The sequence below is a fragment of the Girardinichthys multiradiatus genome, chromosome 19, assembly GCF_021462225.1.
Source record: "Girardinichthys multiradiatus isolate DD_20200921_A chromosome 19, DD_fGirMul_XY1, whole genome shotgun sequence".
Taxonomy (NCBI): domain Eukaryota; kingdom Metazoa; phylum Chordata; class Actinopteri; order Cyprinodontiformes; family Goodeidae; genus Girardinichthys; species Girardinichthys multiradiatus.
In genome coordinates, this window is record NC_061811.1 from 12,584,356 (window position 1) to 12,604,625 (window position 20,270).

At 38.0% G+C, this 20,270-nt stretch overlaps 2 protein-coding genes across 4 annotated transcripts; one reads left to right on the plus strand and one right to left on the minus strand.

The window, feature by feature from the left end:
- Positions 1–649: 649 nt before the first annotated feature.
- Positions 650–11,769, plus strand: cipca (CLOCK-interacting pacemaker a). 2 transcript variants are annotated; one of them, XM_047345390.1, is made up of 4 exons: positions 650–1,024; positions 3,095–3,208; positions 6,071–6,240; positions 6,761–11,769. In XM_047345390.1, the coding sequence occupies exons 2-4, from the start codon at positions 3,103–3,105 to the stop codon at positions 7,550–7,552; spliced, it is 1,068 nt and encodes a 355-aa protein (XP_047201346.1). In that variant the 5' UTR covers positions 650–1,024; positions 3,095–3,102; the 3' UTR covers positions 7,553–11,769. The 2 variants fall into 2 exon arrangements, with proteins under 2 accessions (XP_047201346.1, XP_047201345.1); XM_047345389.1 differs by having other exon boundaries at positions 651–1,024; positions 3,092–3,208.
- Positions 11,770–12,393: 624 nt separating this feature from the next.
- Positions 12,394–15,879, minus strand: zdhhc22 (zinc finger DHHC-type palmitoyltransferase 22). Of its 2 annotated transcripts, none has more exons than XM_047345392.1 (3): positions 15,730–15,879; positions 13,607–14,164; positions 12,394–13,450 (listed from the first exon to the last, which is right to left on the minus strand). In XM_047345392.1, the coding sequence occupies exons 2-3, from the start codon at positions 14,160–14,162 to the stop codon at positions 13,248–13,250; spliced, it is 759 nt and encodes a 252-aa protein (XP_047201348.1). In that variant the 5' UTR covers positions 14,163–14,164; positions 15,730–15,879; the 3' UTR covers positions 12,394–13,247. The 2 variants fall into 2 exon arrangements, with proteins under 2 accessions (XP_047201348.1, XP_047201347.1); XM_047345391.1 differs by having other exon boundaries at positions 12,394–13,525.
- Between the last annotated feature and the right edge of the window lie 4,391 nt (positions 15,880–20,270).

Below are 20,270 nucleotides of genomic sequence, written 5' to 3' on the forward strand. Positions count from 1 at the left end.
ATGGGTTCCAGCACATATTGGGGTTAAAGGAAATGAGATGGCAGATAAGATGGCTAAGAAGGCAACACAAAATCATATCAATTTTACAGTACATTTAAGTAAATCAGAAGCAAAGAGCATCATCAAACAAAAATTGAAGGAAGAATGGCAGAAAAGGTGGGATGGAGAAAGAAAAGGAAGATGGTTTTATAGGATCAATAAGGCAGTTGGTGAAAAAAGATCTAGAAGAAGGAGCAGAAAGGAGGACAGGGTAACAACAAGACTAAGATTAGGACATACATGATATAATTAAACACTTTTTAAAATACATAAACATAATACAGGAAAATTTGACCACTGTGGGATTGATGAAACAATTGAACATATTTTTATAGTGACAGAAATATGAGCTAGAAAGGAGAGTTATGAAGAGAGAATTTGAAAGGATTAAAGAAAAGTTTAGCATAATAGATTCATTACAAAAGAACATAGGGAGCAAACATATACACATTATTTTAAGATTCCTAAAAAGAACAAAATTGTTTAATAGAATTTGATTAAATAAGAAAGATATTAATCCATGATGAACCACACTCCATACCAGTGGTGGCGGTAATGCACACCTACAGATTCTTGCCAACAACCATTAAACACAAGAAGAAGAAGAAGAAGAAGAAGAGTTGTTACCCTGGCAACCCCAGAAATCTGTCAGCTTTTCACGGGCCTTTGGAACCCTCCATAGTGTCTTACAGGTGCAATCCGTCGTACGTTCCTTACTTAAACCCACTTTGGTTGTACTAACGCTTACATTTTATACGTTCTCTCTTGACGATGAGACGTTTAACCACCTAAATCATTAAAACAATATATCGATGTCAAAGGAAACGTTTGAATGTGTTTGCCTGTAAGACGCAGTAATAGTGGGATTCAGACGGTTAACAAGGCGTAACGAATGTTAGCTTCGGCAGTGTCGAGAGCAGTGACTGAAGAACCGACTTGGATGTCACTGTCATCGGATATTACTTTTAAAGAAAACGAATTGTTGGTAAGTTTTTCTTAAAATGCTATTAACCACACAGCTAGCTGTTCTTTCTTAACTACGTTGTATGTTAGCTTAAATTCACAGCCGTTAGCATTTCCTAGCTATTTGTGTTAACAACTAAGGTAAGCAGACAGTTAAAAGCGAGACGTGCAGTCCGTGTTTGGTCGATACAAACAGCAGCTAATGTTTTATTTTCCTTCTGTTGAAGCCTGGTTGCGTTTTTAAGCTAAACATAACCATTGTAAAGCGAGTAGGAGCTGGCAAATAACAATTTTTGCTACTCTGGGCAACAGTGCTGGTTACACTAGGTTTTTTTTTTCAAACTGTTGAATATATTATTTAATTTGCCTCATGCTTCACTGAAGCAGTGTAACACTACCCCATGCTAATAAATATTACTTTAAAAACAGGCTGTGGGAGGATGGCAGGTCATTGTACCGACAAAATGTAATGCTACACCCAAGCTACGGTTACAAAGTTAAGGTGGTTTACCTGGAAAATAACATGTTCAGAGCACACTAGTATGTCGAATCATTGCATAAAATAATGTAAAAAGTAGATAAGTTGCATTTATTATCGTATAAATAATAGTTTGAAATTGTTTTATTGTAACGTGTGATTTGTGTACAACTAAAGATGTACAGATAAATAGAAAAATAACGTAATTTAGATTGTCAGTTAAATGAAAAACAGGTCCAGAGAGACCAGCTATGGGAAAAAAAAAAATAATAATTATCAAATAAGAAACAAATCTAAATCATGAGAAAGAGGCATTTCCTCTGCGGTCATTATATTGGCTTATGTGTAAGTAAACTCATCTCAAAATTAAACCTGACTTATTGACCTGATCCACTGAATATGTACTTGGGAGAAGACAGTAGTGACTCAATTCTGGAAAGGTTTTGCATGACTGAAATAAGCTGTAAAGAGTTTTTCTTCAGTTAGTATGTAAGTGTATTTTAAATACTGCAAAACAAACCTACCTACGGGTTCAAATAAAGGAACCTTGAACATTGAGTGCATCAAATTAGAATTAATTAATAATCAAAGTTTACAGAGCATATTTTCAGGTAGTATGGATTTCATTGCAGGTTAAATCAATTTTGTTTCCCATTGTGGATGCCACTATTCTTTGTTTGAAGTGCCAGTATTATATAAAAACACACAATTTAATAATTGCTTAAATGGGTTGTGTTTAACAGTTTAAAATATATTAACTATATATTCAAATAAATGTGGTTTTAATATCATATTTGCCTTCCAAGTGTCATTTATATCTATTCCACTCTGTATTTAATTATTTTAAGAATGCATTTTTAAGCAAATCGTGTCTTTATTATATCCGTCTGCCTTGAGCACGTCGGTGGCCAATTGATTCAAGATAATTAATTGGAAGAGGACCTTCTGTTGATGTTACCCAGTCAGATTTTAATGTCCATTTGATAAGCCACAGTGTCCATTAAATTATGTCAGAGTGCACTGCCACATCGGAGCAGTTAAATAATAAATTAAATACTCAAATGGTCTTCCGTGCCCATTAATTCATTAATTTCATTAATGAATTACAGAATTTCTCACTTTAAATATTTAATTGTGATTTTAATTTATTCATTAACTTCCCCTTTTCTTAAAAATAACATGTATGAATAATTTAGTAGGAAAAAATATATGTGATTGTGGCACTTTATGTTCTCTATAATTTTCTCTTAAGAGTTTTTGCACTCTTTGTCCTACTCCCATATAACCATATTTAAGGCATACATTATCTAGCTTATGACACTACTTGGGAGTAGGTTAAGATTAAACTGCTAACTTTTCTTCAACTGAATTTATGGACTGAATTTCTAATTTGAGTTCAGCCGGTATTTACACTCTACCTGCTCAAACAGAATACATTTCTTCACTTTCCTTATCTTACTTGAGTCAAGTGAATGCCCTCCAAATTTATCTTTGGCCTTGCAAACCCTGAGTTCAAGAGATAACTCTCAACAGCATTCCTCTTTCTGAGCAACCAAAAAAAATAAACTGTTCATATCATTTGACTTACTCTTGTGTGTGTGTTTTTCCCAGCAGATACCAGAATGAGCAGTTTTAGTACACCAGGCACACAAAGAGTGCCACCATTTACAAGGACACCGCTGTTGAGAATGTCCAAACAAGACCTGGAGAGGGATTCAGGTTTCTCAGGTTTGTTAAGTATACATTACATTATCTTGGTCTGCATATCATTGGATTTTAAATGATTCAATGGTGCATTACCTCGTAGTAATTCACTTAGTTTGCTACTTTTGCCCTTTTTTCTATTTAGGCTAGCTTCACTCTACTCAGCTGCTTTGCAAGCTTTTTCATTACTGTTTCTTTCGTTCCGCTACCTACCTTTTTTTGTACCTGCTCAGGAGCAGGTAGGGACTACATGTGACGTGAACAGACTGCTGTGCACTGATTGGCCATGGGACCAGAAGAAATGAGAAGGTTCACAAAGAGGTAGTGCAGGGAAAAGTTAATAAAACTCAAGAGCGACTACAATAATATTAAGGCCCACAATGGCCAGAGCAGGTTAAATTGAAATGTAATTGTATAATTTACTAATCATAAACCATGCCTGAATGCTGAAAGAAAAGAAAAAGCACATATCAGCTTTCTGAATTACACGAAGGCAGGGTGCGGTGTATTTTATAGGCAAGGCAAGGCCCGTTTATTTATATAGCACGTTTCAGTAGCAAGGCAATTCAAAGTGATGTACATGGAAAAAAAGAAACAAAATCGCAAAAGTACATTGCACTGGCATAAAGGTAATTAAATAATTAAAGAGAATAAAAATGAATTATTAACAAGATGATAATAAAAATTTATAATACAATAAAACATTATTGATGAAATGATCAGTAAGAAAATTAAGGGAAGTTGGACTGAAAACTTAACTAATAAAGATGGCACAGTCAAAGGCCACTCTAAACAAATACGTTTTTAATCTTGATTTATAGAAATTTAGGGTTTCAGCACGTGTACAATTTTCTGGGAGTTTATTCCAGATTAGTGGAGCATAAGAACTAAAAGCTGTTTCTCCATGTTTGGTTCTGGGTAAAAAAAAAAAAAGTCTCTGTCCTTCATGTAGGATCTAAACCAATCAAATGCTGTTCCAAAAAGGCCGACCCAGTTTTCCAGGCGCTCTAATAAAATGGAGTGATCAACAGTGTCGAATGCTGCACTAAGGTCCAATAATACCAGCACTGTGGTTCTTCCACAGTCTGCATTTATACGGATGTCATTGAACACCTTGACAAGAGCAGTCTCTGTACTGTGGTGAGCAGGAAGCCTGACTGGAAGACATCGAAGCGGTTGGTTGTTGTTAGGAAGTTGTTTAACTGTTGAAACAGTTTTTTAAATAATCTTATTGATGAAGGGGAGGTTTGATATAGGCCTGTAGTTTTGCAATAGCAGCTTGTGCAAGTTGCTCTTTTTCAATAGCGGTTTGATAACTGCTAATAACATCCTAAATCAACTGATCACACATAACACCAGCTGAGCACGAATATCCAACCTACAACTAATTCACAGCGGTCAAACGTTCGCAGTTTTGCACTCAAAAGTCCTTGTCCTCGTTATTGCCATGGCTAAGACAAAAACCTCTTCATAAAACCCAAAATTTTAACTCCTTAAGGCAAACTTTGGAGTTTTACCAGTCCAGACAGCAGTGTCTCTCCTCTCTGCGTTTTCTGCCACACCCACCTCGCATCAGAACCCGTGAGCCTTACTTTTTAAGTTCTGGCTGGGCTGTGGTCCAGATAATTATCCCAGTGAGTAATTTTAAACATGAAAAAAGCATAAATAAGACATTCTTGCATATACAGTAATACAAACATTATTTGTATTTCATTTAGTTTGTTTTTATTATAATATTTTTATTTGCAGTTTATTTATTTTTTTATGTTTTCACACAGATTACTTTAATGTGACATGCTTTAATGTTATTAAATAACTTAGTCTCGAGTTTTCATTGTCGATTTGATCATTTATTCTTATGGTTTGTACAAATTGGTGTCCTCTGTGCTAAGATGATAAACTTTGGCACCAAATATTGCCACAAAATCTCTTAGCCACACAGAAATGAGTTTAGGTCTATCTGCAAAGGTATTTTGGCATTTAGGCATTGCTTCCACACAGATTCTGTTTTCTGTGAGACCAAAAAGAATCATTTTTGAAACCAGGTCCCAGAGTGGAAATATTTCAAAACGCCTGTTCCACGTTTCCGTGTGTACATGTCAAATGCATGTCTTCTGAAACGATGATGTCGTAGCTCCAACCCGCATGGGCCTCTTTGCTGCCATGTTGCTGTGTTTACCTCGCATGTTTTTGGTGTGTTTTTGTGGCAGTGTCACAGCGCCACCAGAGGGCCTGTTTTCGGTGGGGCTGCCTGCACTTGTGTGGGGGAACATTTTTTCTCAATCGTTTTTGACACAAGACCATGTTCGTGGACTAGGCCTTAGAAAAACAAAACAAAGGGTTTTCAAGGATTTGTAATAAAAACTTCAGTTACAGTTTTCACCTATATTGAAACAGTTGTTTTTTTATTTGGCACAAAAGCAAACATCCTCTTGTAAAATGTAGAAAAAATGGTGTTATGTGATTAGATACTCAAGTTATTGAACTTCTGAGCATCACAGGGGAATATCTTCTCATATTACTAATGCCAGTATTGCATTTTCTTGACCTGCTTGTTCAAATTAGCAATCCCATTATTAGAAATAGCTTTTGTTCTTGACAAAAGTAGTCAACCCAAATCAAATTTGGAGATCTAGGTCACACTATCTTTGTGGACTAAGCTCTACAGGGGATGACCTTTTATTTATATGATCATGGCTGACCTGAATTTGATTCAACCCCTTTTATTAGGTTGATGCCATTCTCCTCTGCAGGGTTAAGAGATTCGTATCTACATCTGCCGTCGTTTACAGTTCTAATGTTCTGCCTTTCTGTACACAACACAAAGCACAAACCTGTTTTCTTTAAAACATGATCAGACCCATATTCTAGCCTTCTCATTGTCAGATGCCAGCTCAGATTATCTCAGTGCAGTGGAGGTCACAGACTCGGAAGATACAGGGAGTAATGGGTCAAAAATCGGGCAGGAACCAGCTGGTCAGCAGGTGGCTGTGGTGGGAGCATCACACCCTGGACTGTCCCCAATGATTATCATGAACAACTTTGTCCTGAAGCAGGTAAAATCGGACAATACACCCCGTCTCTGACTCTGCTATGCACTGTTTATAACTCCTATAGTTTTATAGTGGTTTAGAGTGACAGTTTAATTCATTTAAGGCTTACAGCTTATAAATAAATCTTATACATAAACTAGTTATCTCTATGAAGGTTTATCTGAATATTGAATGTCGTCTATGCTCATAATTTTAGTTCCACAGCTTTCAGATTTCCCAACATTTGTTGTTTTTTGTAAAAACCAAAACAATTTGGACATAATTGGAGATTCACCGAGAAGAGTTTATAGCCCATCTCCATTTTCCTGAAGGTTTATCCTGTAGAACTTGACTGAAATCGATTTCTGCTGTTTTCTCAGTGAAAAATGCAATGTATGTATGTTATTATGACAACGAAGGAATTGTTTTTTTTATTGTTTGTTTCTCATTCCTGAGTGTTATTGGTTAAAAAGCACAGTTTGGATGTTGATTACCTACTAAACTACTGTTGTAAAGTAAATTCAAGGATTTTTTTTTTCTCTAGCCATCCTCCATGGCTCCACCAGAAAAACAGTGGGGCCTTCCTTCATCAATGGAAGTGATGCCCCAATCCCAAGTGGTCCTTCTTCAGCCAGTGTTATCAAATGGCACTAGCTGCTCTCCGAAAGCTGGTTCTGGCAACATGCACCAGTCAAAATGCTACACACCTATCCTCAAGTCATACCCCAGAATTGCCCCCTACCCAGTGAATACACCCTCTAAGAGGGTGGGAACAAGAGTGAGTGGAGCAATGGGATATGACCAACAACAGAGGAGACACCAGAACCGCCAGAGGCTTGACATCACCTCCAGCCCACTGTCACCTCTCCAGACGCAAGCTCAAGCTGTCTCCAACTTTGAAGCCGCAACCAACAAAGTTCAGGTTGCTGAAAGTCAGGAGCAAGACTTTGACAAATCTCTGACCGCACCAGCGGAGAGCAACTTGTTGGCGACCTACACGTACGAGGAACTGAGGACTGTACCTGACAACAGCAGCATGCCTGCAGAGGAATATCAAGATCTCATCTCCATGCACAGTAACAAACTGAAGCGTTTCAGCAATACCTACAACATTCTCAACAAGTCTGGCCTGCTAGGGATTACGCTGCGCACAAAGCAACTGATCAAAGAAAACAAGCGCACCCAGGGCCAGCTGCACCTGCTTCAAGAGCAAACAGCTTTGCTGCTTGAAGCTCTGAGTAGTGGGGATCCACAGCTCTGGACTAAACTCCAGGTCTCTTTGCAGGAAACGGAAAAGGAGCAGTTCAAGGTTAAAGCTCAGAGTGTCCTAGCGTAACATGTTTGTGGACATAACCAGCAGTTCTGAATCTGGTTTCAGGAGGATTAATAAGGAGGTCATCAGATGCTGAATGTTTCACATCGTTATGACAAACACAGCTAAGCTTTCACCATTTTATCAGCTGGTTGTTGGTGTACAGTGCCTTGCAAAAGTTCACATACCCCATGAAACCTTTTTACATTTGTCACATAACAACTACAAACTTTAATTTTCATTTATATTGTAAATAGATGTGATAGACTCACTGAAAGTAACACAAAAATAGTCCAGTAAAAGGACATTTATGGTTTTTAAAAATACCTGAAAAGTGTGGTGTGAATATGTATTCAGCCCCTTTAAATAAGTACTTTGTAGAACCATCTTCTGCTGCAGTTACAGCTGCAAGTTGTTTGGAGTATGTTTCCACCAGCTTCGTGCATCTAGAGCCTGAAGTGTTGTCATAATAACTCCGGTTCAGTTAGAATGTAAGGAGAGCATCAGTTTTCAGATCTTACATTTAGGGCTAAACATCACCACAGCATGATGTTGCTACCACCGTGTTTCATCATTGGAATGGTCACGCGTTGTGTTGTTTTGCACAAAGGTCAAAAGGTTAAGTATTTTCCACGTGCTTGCTGTGTCCTCTACATCTCTCTTTAGGTGAAGGGCCATGTCTTAACAGGTCAGTGGTTGTGCCACACGCTCTCATTTTCTCCTGATAGATTGAATAGTGCTCCATGAGGTGTTTGGGGCGTGGTACCTTTTTATAACGCTGCTTTAAACATTTTCAGAACTTTTTTCCTAAATCGCCACTGGGTTTTATCTAGCAATGTAAGACTAAAAGGCTTGAATTCATATGTACACCAGACATCTGAGAATGCCATTTGTAAAAGAAACCATAAAACCTTGTATCATTTTTGGTTGGACTCCACAATTATTCCCTACGTTCTGTGAAGTTTGTTATATCAAATGTGAATGTTCAGGGGAAACAAATACTTATTCAAAGCACTGTAAATAATTTGAAATGTAGAGATCAGGAAATTGTTTAGCACTGCTGGTTTACATGAATCTGAAGCACAGCCTCTGTAATGAATGGGAGTTTGGAAGCACGCTTACATTTCAAACCCTTGCCTATAACAAGATATCTGCCTCAGATGTTGCAGCAGAGCTGACTCCTCAGTGTGTAACGTTTAAATAACGCATGCCTTACAGTAGATGACAAGCCAGGTGGATGTCTATTGTCTGTCGGACATCTCTAACAAACCGGTCAACGTGTTTTCTGTTTTCACTATATTCTTTGAATTTCTGGTAACTGCATGAGCAGATGCCTTAAGTGTGAATAGTTATAATTTATGTTCTCAAGCAGCGGTTGAATTACGCTGGGATTAAAGAACTGGGCTGAAACCAGCTAAACATGATTAGATTTTGACAAATGTATGTGTTTTGTTTTGTATTTTTAAGTGTTATCAGCAACATGCTTTGAAACGGGACAGGCAAACCAAGATCCTGGTTTATCAACATCAGATTACAGTTTTTTACCTCTTCATCTTGTCTGAAACGGTTCTGTGTAGAGTACTATATTTAATTGATGGATGCAGTAACCAACAGAAGTCACTGATGCTGGTTTTCAGGATGTGTGCCTGGGTACATGCAATGATTTTAGCGATGATCTGAATTGTTTTCTTTTTGTTCCTCATAATACTCCAAGTCGTTTAAGAGTAGGCACAGCCCAGGCTGGTAATTCCTTAAAATGACTTGTAACTGCTGGAAAACTCAATAGCTTTTTTTATCCTGAATAAATGTAACGTGTTACATTTATTCAGGGTTAAATGTGCGTCATTATTATTGCGATTGTGTCCCGCTGAACTTGCTCAGACATGACTTAAGGTACGCAGCAGTATCTGGTTCTTTTTGACAACAGACACGTCCAAAAAAAAAAAAGAGTTTTTACAGGACAGCCTCATGTTTCTTGAAATGAAACCGACTCGACACACAGCTACAGTGTTCATTTAGCTCAAGTGCTGCTCCTGCTGAGCACGTTTTCATTCTGAGCCGTCAGCTGAGGTTCAGTGTGACTCCAGTCAATAATGCATGGACTAAAATCTGCACGGCATATTATTCCGTTTTTCACACACAAAAAAGAGACTGTGATTTCAAAAAACCAAGCACACAGATTGTGTGTGCTTGGCTGACTACGGGTTGGGCTGACATAAATTCGCACAATTAGTGTTATACTGAGGTGGAAAACTTCCAGAAACCAGGGGAATTTTAGTAATATTCCACATTACAAACTTTGCATGAGAATTTGGGGAAATGTTTTGGAAATTATGGTAATTTAAGATGGATGAACCCAATCATTAGTTTAAACACTTGTTTTTATCATTAATAGATATCCATGCCAAATTATACAAAGATTTACAATCAATCATTTCTCTGAACTACAAAGAATATGAATTTTGAGTGGAATAATGCTTATCCCCTACCCCATCCTTTACAAAAATAATGAAATGATCCAATAATAATAATAATTGAAAGCAAAAAGCACCTTATTTCAGACTTTTCAGGCTTACTTTCTACATTTTAGTTAAACTCTTTTAGGCACTGTCCTCTTCCTGGACCTCATCAGAATCATCTTAGGGAAATGCAGCCCCAATAGTCCAGGGTTCTCTGTGCATGTACCGGTAGTTGATGTTGCCTTAATATCACTGCAATAAGCAGTGTGCTATGCGTATGTGATTCTGGAATAGAATTGATATGCACAAATGTACTTTTATGAAACCTTTTTTCTATATATGTTTTTGCCAAGAACGTTGTAAATATTTAGAAAGCTTATCTAAAATCCATGTCCATGGCCAACTTTCAATATTTTTAATTTCAGGTTTCTACCCGTTTATTGCCATAAACTCCTGCCAATTCCCATGAAAAGTTTCTGACATTGAAAACTGGAATTGGAACTTAAACACGGTACGCCAACAGCAAGCCTCAGGAGCTGAGTTTAGTCTGGGACTCGGATACCGATCATCGGTATTTGGGATCATATGTTGACATCCTTGACTTTCAGATCGGGTTCTACCTGAGACTTTGAAGAACGTAGAGATTTCCCCAAAACAACGCAGAGTTCAACGTTCAAGTTTAATTATTTCTTCAAATCTTTGTCAATTTGAAAATGCTGAACCCACTCACCTTTTGTTACAAAAAACAAGTCTCTCTGATATTAAATTTCTATCCAATCAAAGCATTAAATTTGCAGATGCTGAGATGGTTCATCGGACATTTTCTCTTTATTAAGCATTAGTCATCTGATGATTCTTGTCACTATCTCAGTTCGTTTCCTGTTATGGTTTAGTCATATGTTTAGAAAAAAAAATCTATTGTTTCACCTTGGAAATGTATTTTTCTCAAGTTCTAAATGTATTATTTAGAGTCAGTATTTGTTCTATGATTGTGACCAAGAATTGAGTAAAAAGGTGTGAATAATCCTCAGAAGTGGCCTGGAGAAGCTTGCCAGTTTAATGGTGAAATTTACTCCTCAGTCGTCTTGGTTTTGTTTATAACAATTGAAACTGAACAGAAATGTAGCAATGAAAGTGCTATGGCCATATGAATGTTAAGCTTCTAGGTCTGTTGTTGCCATCTTTCTTTCTGTAACTTCATGTTTTATACGTGTCGGTTTCAAAGGTTTTTTGGCAAAAAGATGACAGTTGTAGCTCTTATAGACTTGCACTTTGATCCCAGATTTATTGACCTGACCAGCAAAATGAGCATTGTGTAACGAAGAAATAGTGGGAATATAAATGTTTGTCTTAATGCCTGTGCCTTTTATGTTTGCTAATGTTTGTGCTTTATATTTTTGCATAATCAGTTTAGATGTGTACATTTCTTTATCATGTGGAGGGAAGTTGATCCAGTCAAAGGACTCCAAAGATTTATTTTGTTTTATTTTTTGGATGATCTTTTGACATATTACTTCCTTCATATTTGCCAATTACAATCTTTAAAAACATTAGTTGTAATTCTGTTTGACCATTTAATTGAGTCATTAGTTTTTGGCAAGGAGTTAATTAAGTTTAAAAGAGAGTAAGAGGGTGGGATTTTCTATTTTTTCTTTCTGTTTTTTTGCCTGGTTTTGTGACGTGCATTCTGTATCTTTATCAAAGCTTCAACTGTTTACGACCATTTCCTCTTGTTACTTTTCTAGGTAAGAATGTGTCATTAATAAAGATGGAAAAAGGGAACTACTTGTGGTTTAAAATCAGTTAAACCTTTATTGCAGTACACAAATAGGCAACATTGTTTCCAAAAAGTATGCTTGAAATGCCAAAGCACCTTCCAACTTTTGACTAAATGTCTGTAGAAAATAAAAAAACTGATAATGATGTCTGCCCTGTCATTAGCAGAGGAAGAATATATGAGTTTTACCTATAAGCATGGCACATTGTGAATAATACCCTGGATATTATAACTCCCATCCCCCCCCCCAACATTTTTCATTAAGAAATACTTTCCTGCAATCTCATTAGAGTTGCATTAGTTTGTGTAGAAAGTATCACCAGGTTGTGGAGTTTGGCTGCCAATTAACTCTTTCTTCATCTTATAGCCCTTATTTTAACAGTGAAAACCGTCCGAGGGTTCCTGAATGTCACACTGTAGAATCAAATAAGGAACTGAGAACCGATGTATTTCGAAGCACATTCTCTGAACACTGCATGGCACAGGCTGACATGTAGCGCAAAGCTAAGGCCTGCAAAGCCACCTGGATGTCCCAATGCGAATGTATAAAAATGCTTTGAAACCACTTGGTCTAAAACACAGGACCCACCTCGTTTATTGCAAGAGGTATGTAAAAATGAGGCCTTAAAAGAAGTTAATATTTTATTGCAGTAAATTAAAAATGTTACAAAATACAACTAAAGGGAGATCATGTATGTAGCTGGAAAATAAAATCCCATTATGAGCTGTGTGTATATAATTAGCAAAATCACAGATGTCACACTTTTTCTCACATTATTCCATTAAAAATTCCATTAAATAAATGCAACAGAAGTCTAGTTTTAATTTAAATGAATGTTTTGCTTTTAAAAGTTTTTCAATGTCAGGAATATTTAGTAATTATCACTTCCTGTTTCTGTGGGGTGAAAATATCATTTCTCTTACCTACAAGAAAATATGCCATTTAAGTAAGGCAGAGGTGGTTTGATATTCATCAGTCAGGAAGTGGCTATAAGGAAATGGTTGATGGAAATGCTGTTCAAAGAGGAATGGTTCTCAGGAGATGATGCATTTTTCTTAATTCTTCAGTATGAGACTATGTTGTTGCAATAAAAGCTGAATTTATTTTAAGGCTTTATTTACACATCGTTACCAGGGTTATAGATATGTGTGGAGGTTGCTGTATAGTAAAATTAATGATTGGATGATGATTGGTTTTCCTGACTAGAAAGGAAGGTATAGGATAACTTATTTTTTTCTAGTATTGCCTTTAGAAATGCTTCTTTAAGAATAAACATGCATACTAAGCACTCATTTCACATTGCTTGTATGGCTCCTGTCTTGAAGAGGATTAGGCTACCATCTATCTTACTACATTGTAAATATAAAACATACAGATTAAAAATTAATTTCCGCCTACAGCAGATGCCGAACAATAATTTTCTATAAGGAGAGCTGCTTATTTGGCCTAAGGGAGGCTCTTATTGTGACAAATAGTTATCTGTTAGTCTTGCTTAAGTGCATCTGTGTCTTCAGAGTTGGTCTCCACAGTTTGCACAGGCAAAATAAGGCCAAGGATCCAGCGGGCGCCAAAAACATCCTTGAGGTTTGCTCTCCAGGGGCTGCGATTCTCCACCAGTTCCCCCCTCTGCATCTGACACCAGGTCTGCCCCCGGGCCACCAGCAGCACCTGCTGGCAACAGAAACCTGCACACACCAAGCCGATGCCCAGCCACACATAAAGCATCAGCACCAAGAACAGCTGCAGGCCAGAGATTGTGCCTGTTAGAGGGAGGATGACATTAATTCAGAAGCAAAAACCAGCAAAAGTGGTTACTCATTGGATTTACATGTCAAACTCACCCATGAAGAAGTAACCAGTGGAGAAAGGGAGGAGGGTCAGGAAGGTCAGTGGGTTCTCAAAGGAGATGGAGTATTCGACTGTCAGGAAGGCCACGCCAAGAACCAAAGAGTACATGCATGTGCATGATGTGTAGATGCAGAACATGATGAAGTAGCGCATATTCTTGTTGCCAATGCAGTTTCCAGTAAAAAAACAGTGGTGATCCCTCCTGAAAATAACCTTCCTGCAAAGTTTGCAGAAGTGACGGCCATTAAGGAGGTAGTGAGCATCCACTTTGTCAGAGCAGTGTGGTGAACACACCGGAATCGCTGTCTCGTTGGCACTTTCAGCCGGATATTTAATAGTCATTATGTAATTCCCTAATGCGTTAAACATCAGGAAAAGGAAAGCAGCTATGTGAAGGGTTGTGGAGCTCCTCAGCGATGTGTCCGGATTGGGGAAGATTGTTGGGATGAAGAGGCAGAAGTGCAAAATAAACGTGACTGCTGTGGCCACAGAGAAGTATGCAGGTGCTACGACATTAAGCAGTCTCAGCTTTAACATTCTAGTGAACATATCTGTGTGGGAGCAAAGCAGACAATAAACAAAAGAAATTAGAAGCAACAGGCTATATCTAGTAAAGTACAAAACAAAGCAAGTAATTGTGAACTGGAAGAAAAAGGATAACCCATTCAAAACATTCTGAAAAGTGTGATATGCATTTTTATTAATAACCCCAAATAATATCCAGTGCTGCCAATTGCCAGACAGGTCAGGGATTAAGTTGTTGGGAAGTTTAAAGGAGGGTTAGTTTATCAAACAATATCCCAAGGTATGATCATCTCACAAAACACTGTATGATACAAGGAAAGGAAAATGAAAGGGTATGAGATGACAGAAAATTTACCAATTTATGGCTGCCCACCTGAAGTGCAGGCCAAGCAGGGAAAGTGTTAATTAGAGAAGCAGCCAAGAGGAAAAAGATAAATAGAGGAGCAGCAAAGATCAAAATCTCAGGTAGGAGAATATGTTGATAGGACATCTTTTAGTCATGTACTTCATGCAGCAATGTCAGGAGGAAATACATAAAAAGTTTGCCATAAGCAATGTAAGGGACACAGAAAACACGTTGAAGAAGGTTCTCTGGACCAAAATATATAAATCCGCAAAAATGCTGCATGTGGAGGAAAACTAACAGTGCACATCGCCTTGAAAACACAGCCCCTACCATGAAACATGGTAGACTGATGGAGCTAAAAACAGGGCAATTCTGGAAGGAAACCTGTTAGTGGCTGCAAAGAACTGAAGACTGGTATGGAAAATGGCAAAAAAAAAAGTCCAGACCTCCATCCAAACAATAATCTGTAACAAGATGTGACAATTGCTATTCACAGACGCTATCCATCCGGTCTCACTGAGCTATTTTAAAAATGAAAACAATGTATAATATTTCAGAAGAATATTTCAGTCTGTAGCTGTGCACAAGTAGAGACAACCCCAAAAAGACTTGCAGCTGTAAGTGAACCAGCAATGGTACTATAGGTTATTCACTCAAGGGGCTGAAAATAATGGCACAGCACACCTTTTGAGATTGTATCGAGACATTTTTAGTATAATAACCAATGAAACTGTTCTTCGAAATCATTAACTTTATTTTTTTCAGAAAATATTTTTATTTAAGTTAAAAGACATATTTTATTGAGGTAATTTAGATTAGAAAACTATCGGAATGTCCAAATTATAAACAAAATCTATGTTTAAATAACACAGCTTGGTTTTCGCAAAATATATGAGTGAAGAAAATACAACTCTGCGGACGAGAGGAACTCATTTTTGAGCAAATTAGAGTCTTGGGACTCTCAGGTGCCACTGAGAATACTAAGAATATCTCATCCTTGTTTCAGAGGTCTACTGACCTACAGCAGGTACAAACTCTGGATATGAAAAGCTCCAGACTAAAATTAAAACTTTAAATCTCAATCTATCTTTACGCAAACATTGATGGGATGCCGTGTCTATCAGACAACATTTACGCATCATTTCTGTTTTCTAATTCCCCAAAGCATGATTGGTATTGTTGCCGGTGATGCCGACAATCACTTTATTTGCTCTAATTTATCTCCATGGCGACAGATGAGCCTACCTGCAGCTGTCAGAGAGCGGAGGAGCTGTCCTTTCAGCACCACGGAGCCTCGGCTCGGTGCCCTGCTGCCTCTCTCAAACGCAGACAAGAAGATGTCTTTATTCAGCCACGTTAAGGACTGACATCACTGGGGTGTTCGCTCGTTTGTCCACCGCCCCCTGCTGGTCTGGGTATGTCTTCCCTCCAAATATTTATTTGTATGAACTTGGCTCGCGTTTTTTTTATCAGCTGTCACTGCCTGAAGTACACCAATATAGCTTACAAGTCTATTAAACAATGGCTCAGTTACAATACAAAAAACTTGAACAACATTTATGCTATTTTTATCACTTAATTAAAATAATAATTAAACATTTTTCGAAGAAAGTAATAGTAAGCTCAAGTAATAATAACAAATTACCTTGTCATTGTGTTTGGTCCACATTTAACTGCCCTTTGTCCAACTCTTATATATCTTATATATATATATATATATATATATATATATATATATATATATATATATATATATATATATATATAATGAGGTGACATCTCTGGCTTTGACTTTGGAGGCGACTGTGGATTATAGTTGTCTTGCAATCTGAAAAATGTTGTCTTTATTCCAGCTTCCCCCTGTCACATGTTGCTGTGCATTAATGTGTGTGCATTTACAACTAGGTGAGTTTGCCTCTAATGTGAAGTGCTTTGAGTGGTTAGTTTGAAAAGAAAAATTCAGGCCATTTACTATTTTATTTAGAGGCATTTGAGTATTAGAGTGGGGCTAAATATAAATGCACACCACACTTTGCAGATTTTTGTTTGTAAAAGGTTTTGAAAACCATGTATCGTTTTCTTTCCATTTCACAATTTTGCACTACTGTATGTTTGTCTGTCACACAAAATCTAAATAAAACACCTCAATATTTGTGGTTGTAATGTGACAATGTGGAGATGTATGAGGGTCATGAGTAAATTTGCAAAGGACCGTATGTAAGTAAACACTGAATCAACCAATACAGTGATAACATTGTTACAAGGATGTGTGGATTACATCTGAAAAACATGGATACAAAAACACTCCAGTGGGTGGCAGTCCAGCCTCAGTAATGTAGCCTCTTCATGAAAGCTGTCAGGTTAGAGGCCCTGCAAATATAGCATCACCATCAAAACAAGAATGATATCACCTTGAATGCAAGACTTCTTTCTTCTCTTACTCACCAAAAAAAATGTTCATACACCAACTGGCTGTGAGCTTGTATAGGTGTTTCAACAACCCACAGTGGTGCTTCATAAATAACTGATCAGGACACAGAACTCTTCTACTTCTTGCTGTTTGCAGACCATATTCAAAGTAAATTAAATGTTATTTGAATACACTCATATTTTGTGATACATTAATCACCAATCAGCAAAAGTGATCTAATAAATGAGCAATCTTTAAATATTAGAGAAGAAACACTGATTATTGTGTCATTTATTATATGCCTATATAACGTGGCTTAATTTGTTGTTCAATCAATTTATCATAATACCTTTACAGTGTATGACAGTCTTTCTAAACCTCAGTGTTCTGTGCCAACATCTCTGCCCCATCCAACCTGCCATGCTTCACCAGTGATGTCCAACTGTGCATTCAGTTTACATCTACATGACCATATCACTCCACCATCCTCTGCACATAGAAAGGATTCACTGCAGAAATGGTGACAAGTGTGATTTGAGACCTTATAAAATGTCAACACTAATTCTGCACCAAAATTTGTTTGTGTATCAAAGTCATTTTGGGAAGCAACCATTCAAAATGTTCAATGCATTTATCATATTTCATATTCCCAGGTAGTCTGTCAACATATAGGTGATTGAATGGTTGAAAACCTTTACCCACAAACATCTGCAGACATTTCACAGACAAATAAGTAGGAACACATTAAGTCTTTACTTAAGTTCAAATCCAGCCTGGTGAAATGAAGCAAAACTGTTGGAAAACAAATGTTGAGACATTTAAAAAGGCTTACCATTCACACCTGCACATGAATGCTACCTTTTTTTTTTAGTATGAGATGCATAATATCAAGTTACAGCAAAAATATAAACAACCCAGTCTAAATTGTTTAAACCAGTTGAAGATATGAATCCTGAACCTCAACTGTTTACCTCGCTCGTCATCTTGAATCACTGCCTTTGTCTTGTTGTTTGTCGATGAGTCAGCTCCTTTGCAGATGATCTCCATCCTGTACGACAGCATCTGCGAAGTAGGAACAAATACAAATAACAGATAAGACCTTTTGTTCCAGAAGATATATTCCCACATGTGGATTTGACTGTAGTGGTTAAGAAAGTTGCTTTACATGATACAGAATCTCCTTGTCATGTTCATCTGCACTGAGATCTCACCCATTTCTGCTCTGATGGGATGAATCAACATAAAAAATGTTTAATCACAGGATTAAGATCTCTTGGATCGACAATACATTGATTCACAGTTCTCAGTTTACTGGCTGAGTGGAAGGTATAATGCTCACAGAACGATATAATTACACTAACCAGACTAATGAGTGTTTATAGACTGCACTATAGACTTGTAAACGTTATGGTGCCTTGCAAAGTGTTCATATTATTTCAAAATTTGTCATTTTACAAAAACAAATTAAGATGTATTTCATTGGGATAAAGCCTGGGAGTCTTGGACAGAGCCACAGATTGGCATCAGGTATGTTTCTACCAACTGTGCACACCCAGGGATTGAGATTTCTGCCCTTTCTACTTTGCAAATGAGCTCAAGCCCTAGTCAGTTTGGACAGAGAGTTGTTTGGGAACAGCAGTTTTTAAGTTTTAGCAGACCTTCTCTGTTAGATATACAGGGGTTGGACAATGAAACTGAAACACCTGTCATTTTAGTGTGGGAGGTTTCATGGCTAAATTGGACCAGCCTGGTAGCCAGTCTTCACTGATTGCACATTGCACCAGTAAGAGCAGAGTGTGAAGGTTCAATTAGCAGGGTAAGAGCACAGTTTTGCTCAAAATATTGAAATGCACACAACATTATGGGTGACATACCAGAGTTCAAAAGAGGACAAATTGTTGGTGCACGTCTTGCTGGTGCATCTGTGACCAAGACAGCAAGTCTTTGTGATATATCAAGAGCCACGGTATCCAGGGTAATGTCAGCATACCACCAAGAAGGACGAACCACATCCAACAGGATTAACTGTGGATGCAAGAGGAAGCTGTCTGAAAGGGATGTTCGGGTGCTAACCCGGATTGTATCCAATAAACATAAAACCACGGCTGCCCAAATCACGGCAGAATTAAATGTGCACCTCAACTCTCCTGTTTCCACCAGAACTGTCCGTCAGGAGCTCCACAGGGTCAATATACACGGCCGGGCTGCTATAGCCAAACCTTTGGTCACTCATGCCAATGCCAAACGTCAGTTTCAATGGTGCAAGGAGCGCAAATCTTGGGTTGTGGACAATGTGAAACATGTATTGTTCTCTGATGAGTCCACCTTTACTGTTTTCCCCACATCCAGGAGAGTTACGGTGTGGAGAAGCCCCAAAGAAGCGTACCACCCAGACTGTTTCATGCCCAGAGTGAAGCATGGGGGTGGATCAGTGATGGTTTGGGCTGCCATATCATGGCATTCCCGTGGCCCAATACTTGTGCTAGATGGGCGCGTCACTGCCAAGGACTACCGAATCATTCTTGAGGACCATGTGCATCCAATGGTTCAAACATTGTTTCCTGAAGGCGGTGCCATGTATCAGGATGACAATGCACCAATACACACAGCAAGACTGGTGAAAGATTGGTTTGATGAACATGAAAGTGAAGTTGAACATCTCCCATGGCCTGCACAGTCACCAGATCTAAATATTATTGAGCCACTTTGGGGCGTTTTGGAGGAGCGAGTCAGGAAACGTTTTCCTCCACCAGTATCACGTAGTGACCTGGCCACTATCCTGCAAGAAGAATGGCTTAAAATCCCTCTGACCACTGTGCAGGACTTGTATATGTCATTCCCAAGACGAATTGACGCTGTATTGGCCACAATAGGAGGCCCTACAACTTACTAATAAATTATTGTGGTCTAAAACCAGGTGTTTCAGTTTCATTGTCCAACCCCTGTATGTCTAGGCTTTGACCGGACCATTCTAATACATGCATATGCTTTGATATAAACCATTCTTTTGTAGTTCTGGTTGGATGTTTAGGGTCGTAGTTCTGTTTGAAGGTGAACCTTTGTCATAGTTTAAGGATCTAACAGGTTTTCTTCCTGGACTCTTCATCCATCTCCTCATCAATTCAATTTCCCTTTGGGATTAATAAAGTTTTTTAAATTGAATTTGAATTGAATTTGACAAGCATTCCTCTCTGCTGGAGAAAATTGTCCTCCCAGCATGATGCTTTCACCACCATGTTTCATGGTGGGACAGTGTTTTCAGGGTTAAGTCCAGTGCTGATATTTCTGCTACATATAGCCTTCTGCATGTAGGACAAAAAGCTCATGCTTGGTTTCATCTGACCAGAGCACCTTGTTCCACATGTTTGCTGTGTCC

What these genes read in the sequence shown, in the direction of transcription:
- cipca (XM_047345390.1), top strand. Translation starts at nt 3,103, where the DNA reads ATGAGCAGTTTTAGTACACCAGGCACACAAAGAGTGCCACCATTTACA. An exon ending in GAGGGATTCAGGTTTCTCAG is followed by an intron (nt 3,209 to 6,070) that starts GTTTGTTAAGTA and finishes TCTCATTGTCAG; the next exon opens with ATGCCAGCTCAGATTATCTC. An exon ending in ACAACTTTGTCCTGAAGCAG is followed by an intron (nt 6,241 to 6,760) that starts GTAAAATCGGAC and finishes TTTTTTCTCTAG; the next exon opens with CCATCCTCCATGGCTCCACC.
- zdhhc22 (XM_047345391.1), bottom strand. Translation starts at nt 14,162, where the DNA reads ATGTTCACTAGAATGTTAAAGCTGAGACTGCTTAATGTCGTAGCACCT. An exon ending in CACTGGTTACTTCTTCATGG is followed by an intron (nt 13,526 to 13,606) that starts GTGAGTTTGACA and finishes TCCCTCTAACAG; the next exon opens with GCACAATCTCTGGCCTGCAG.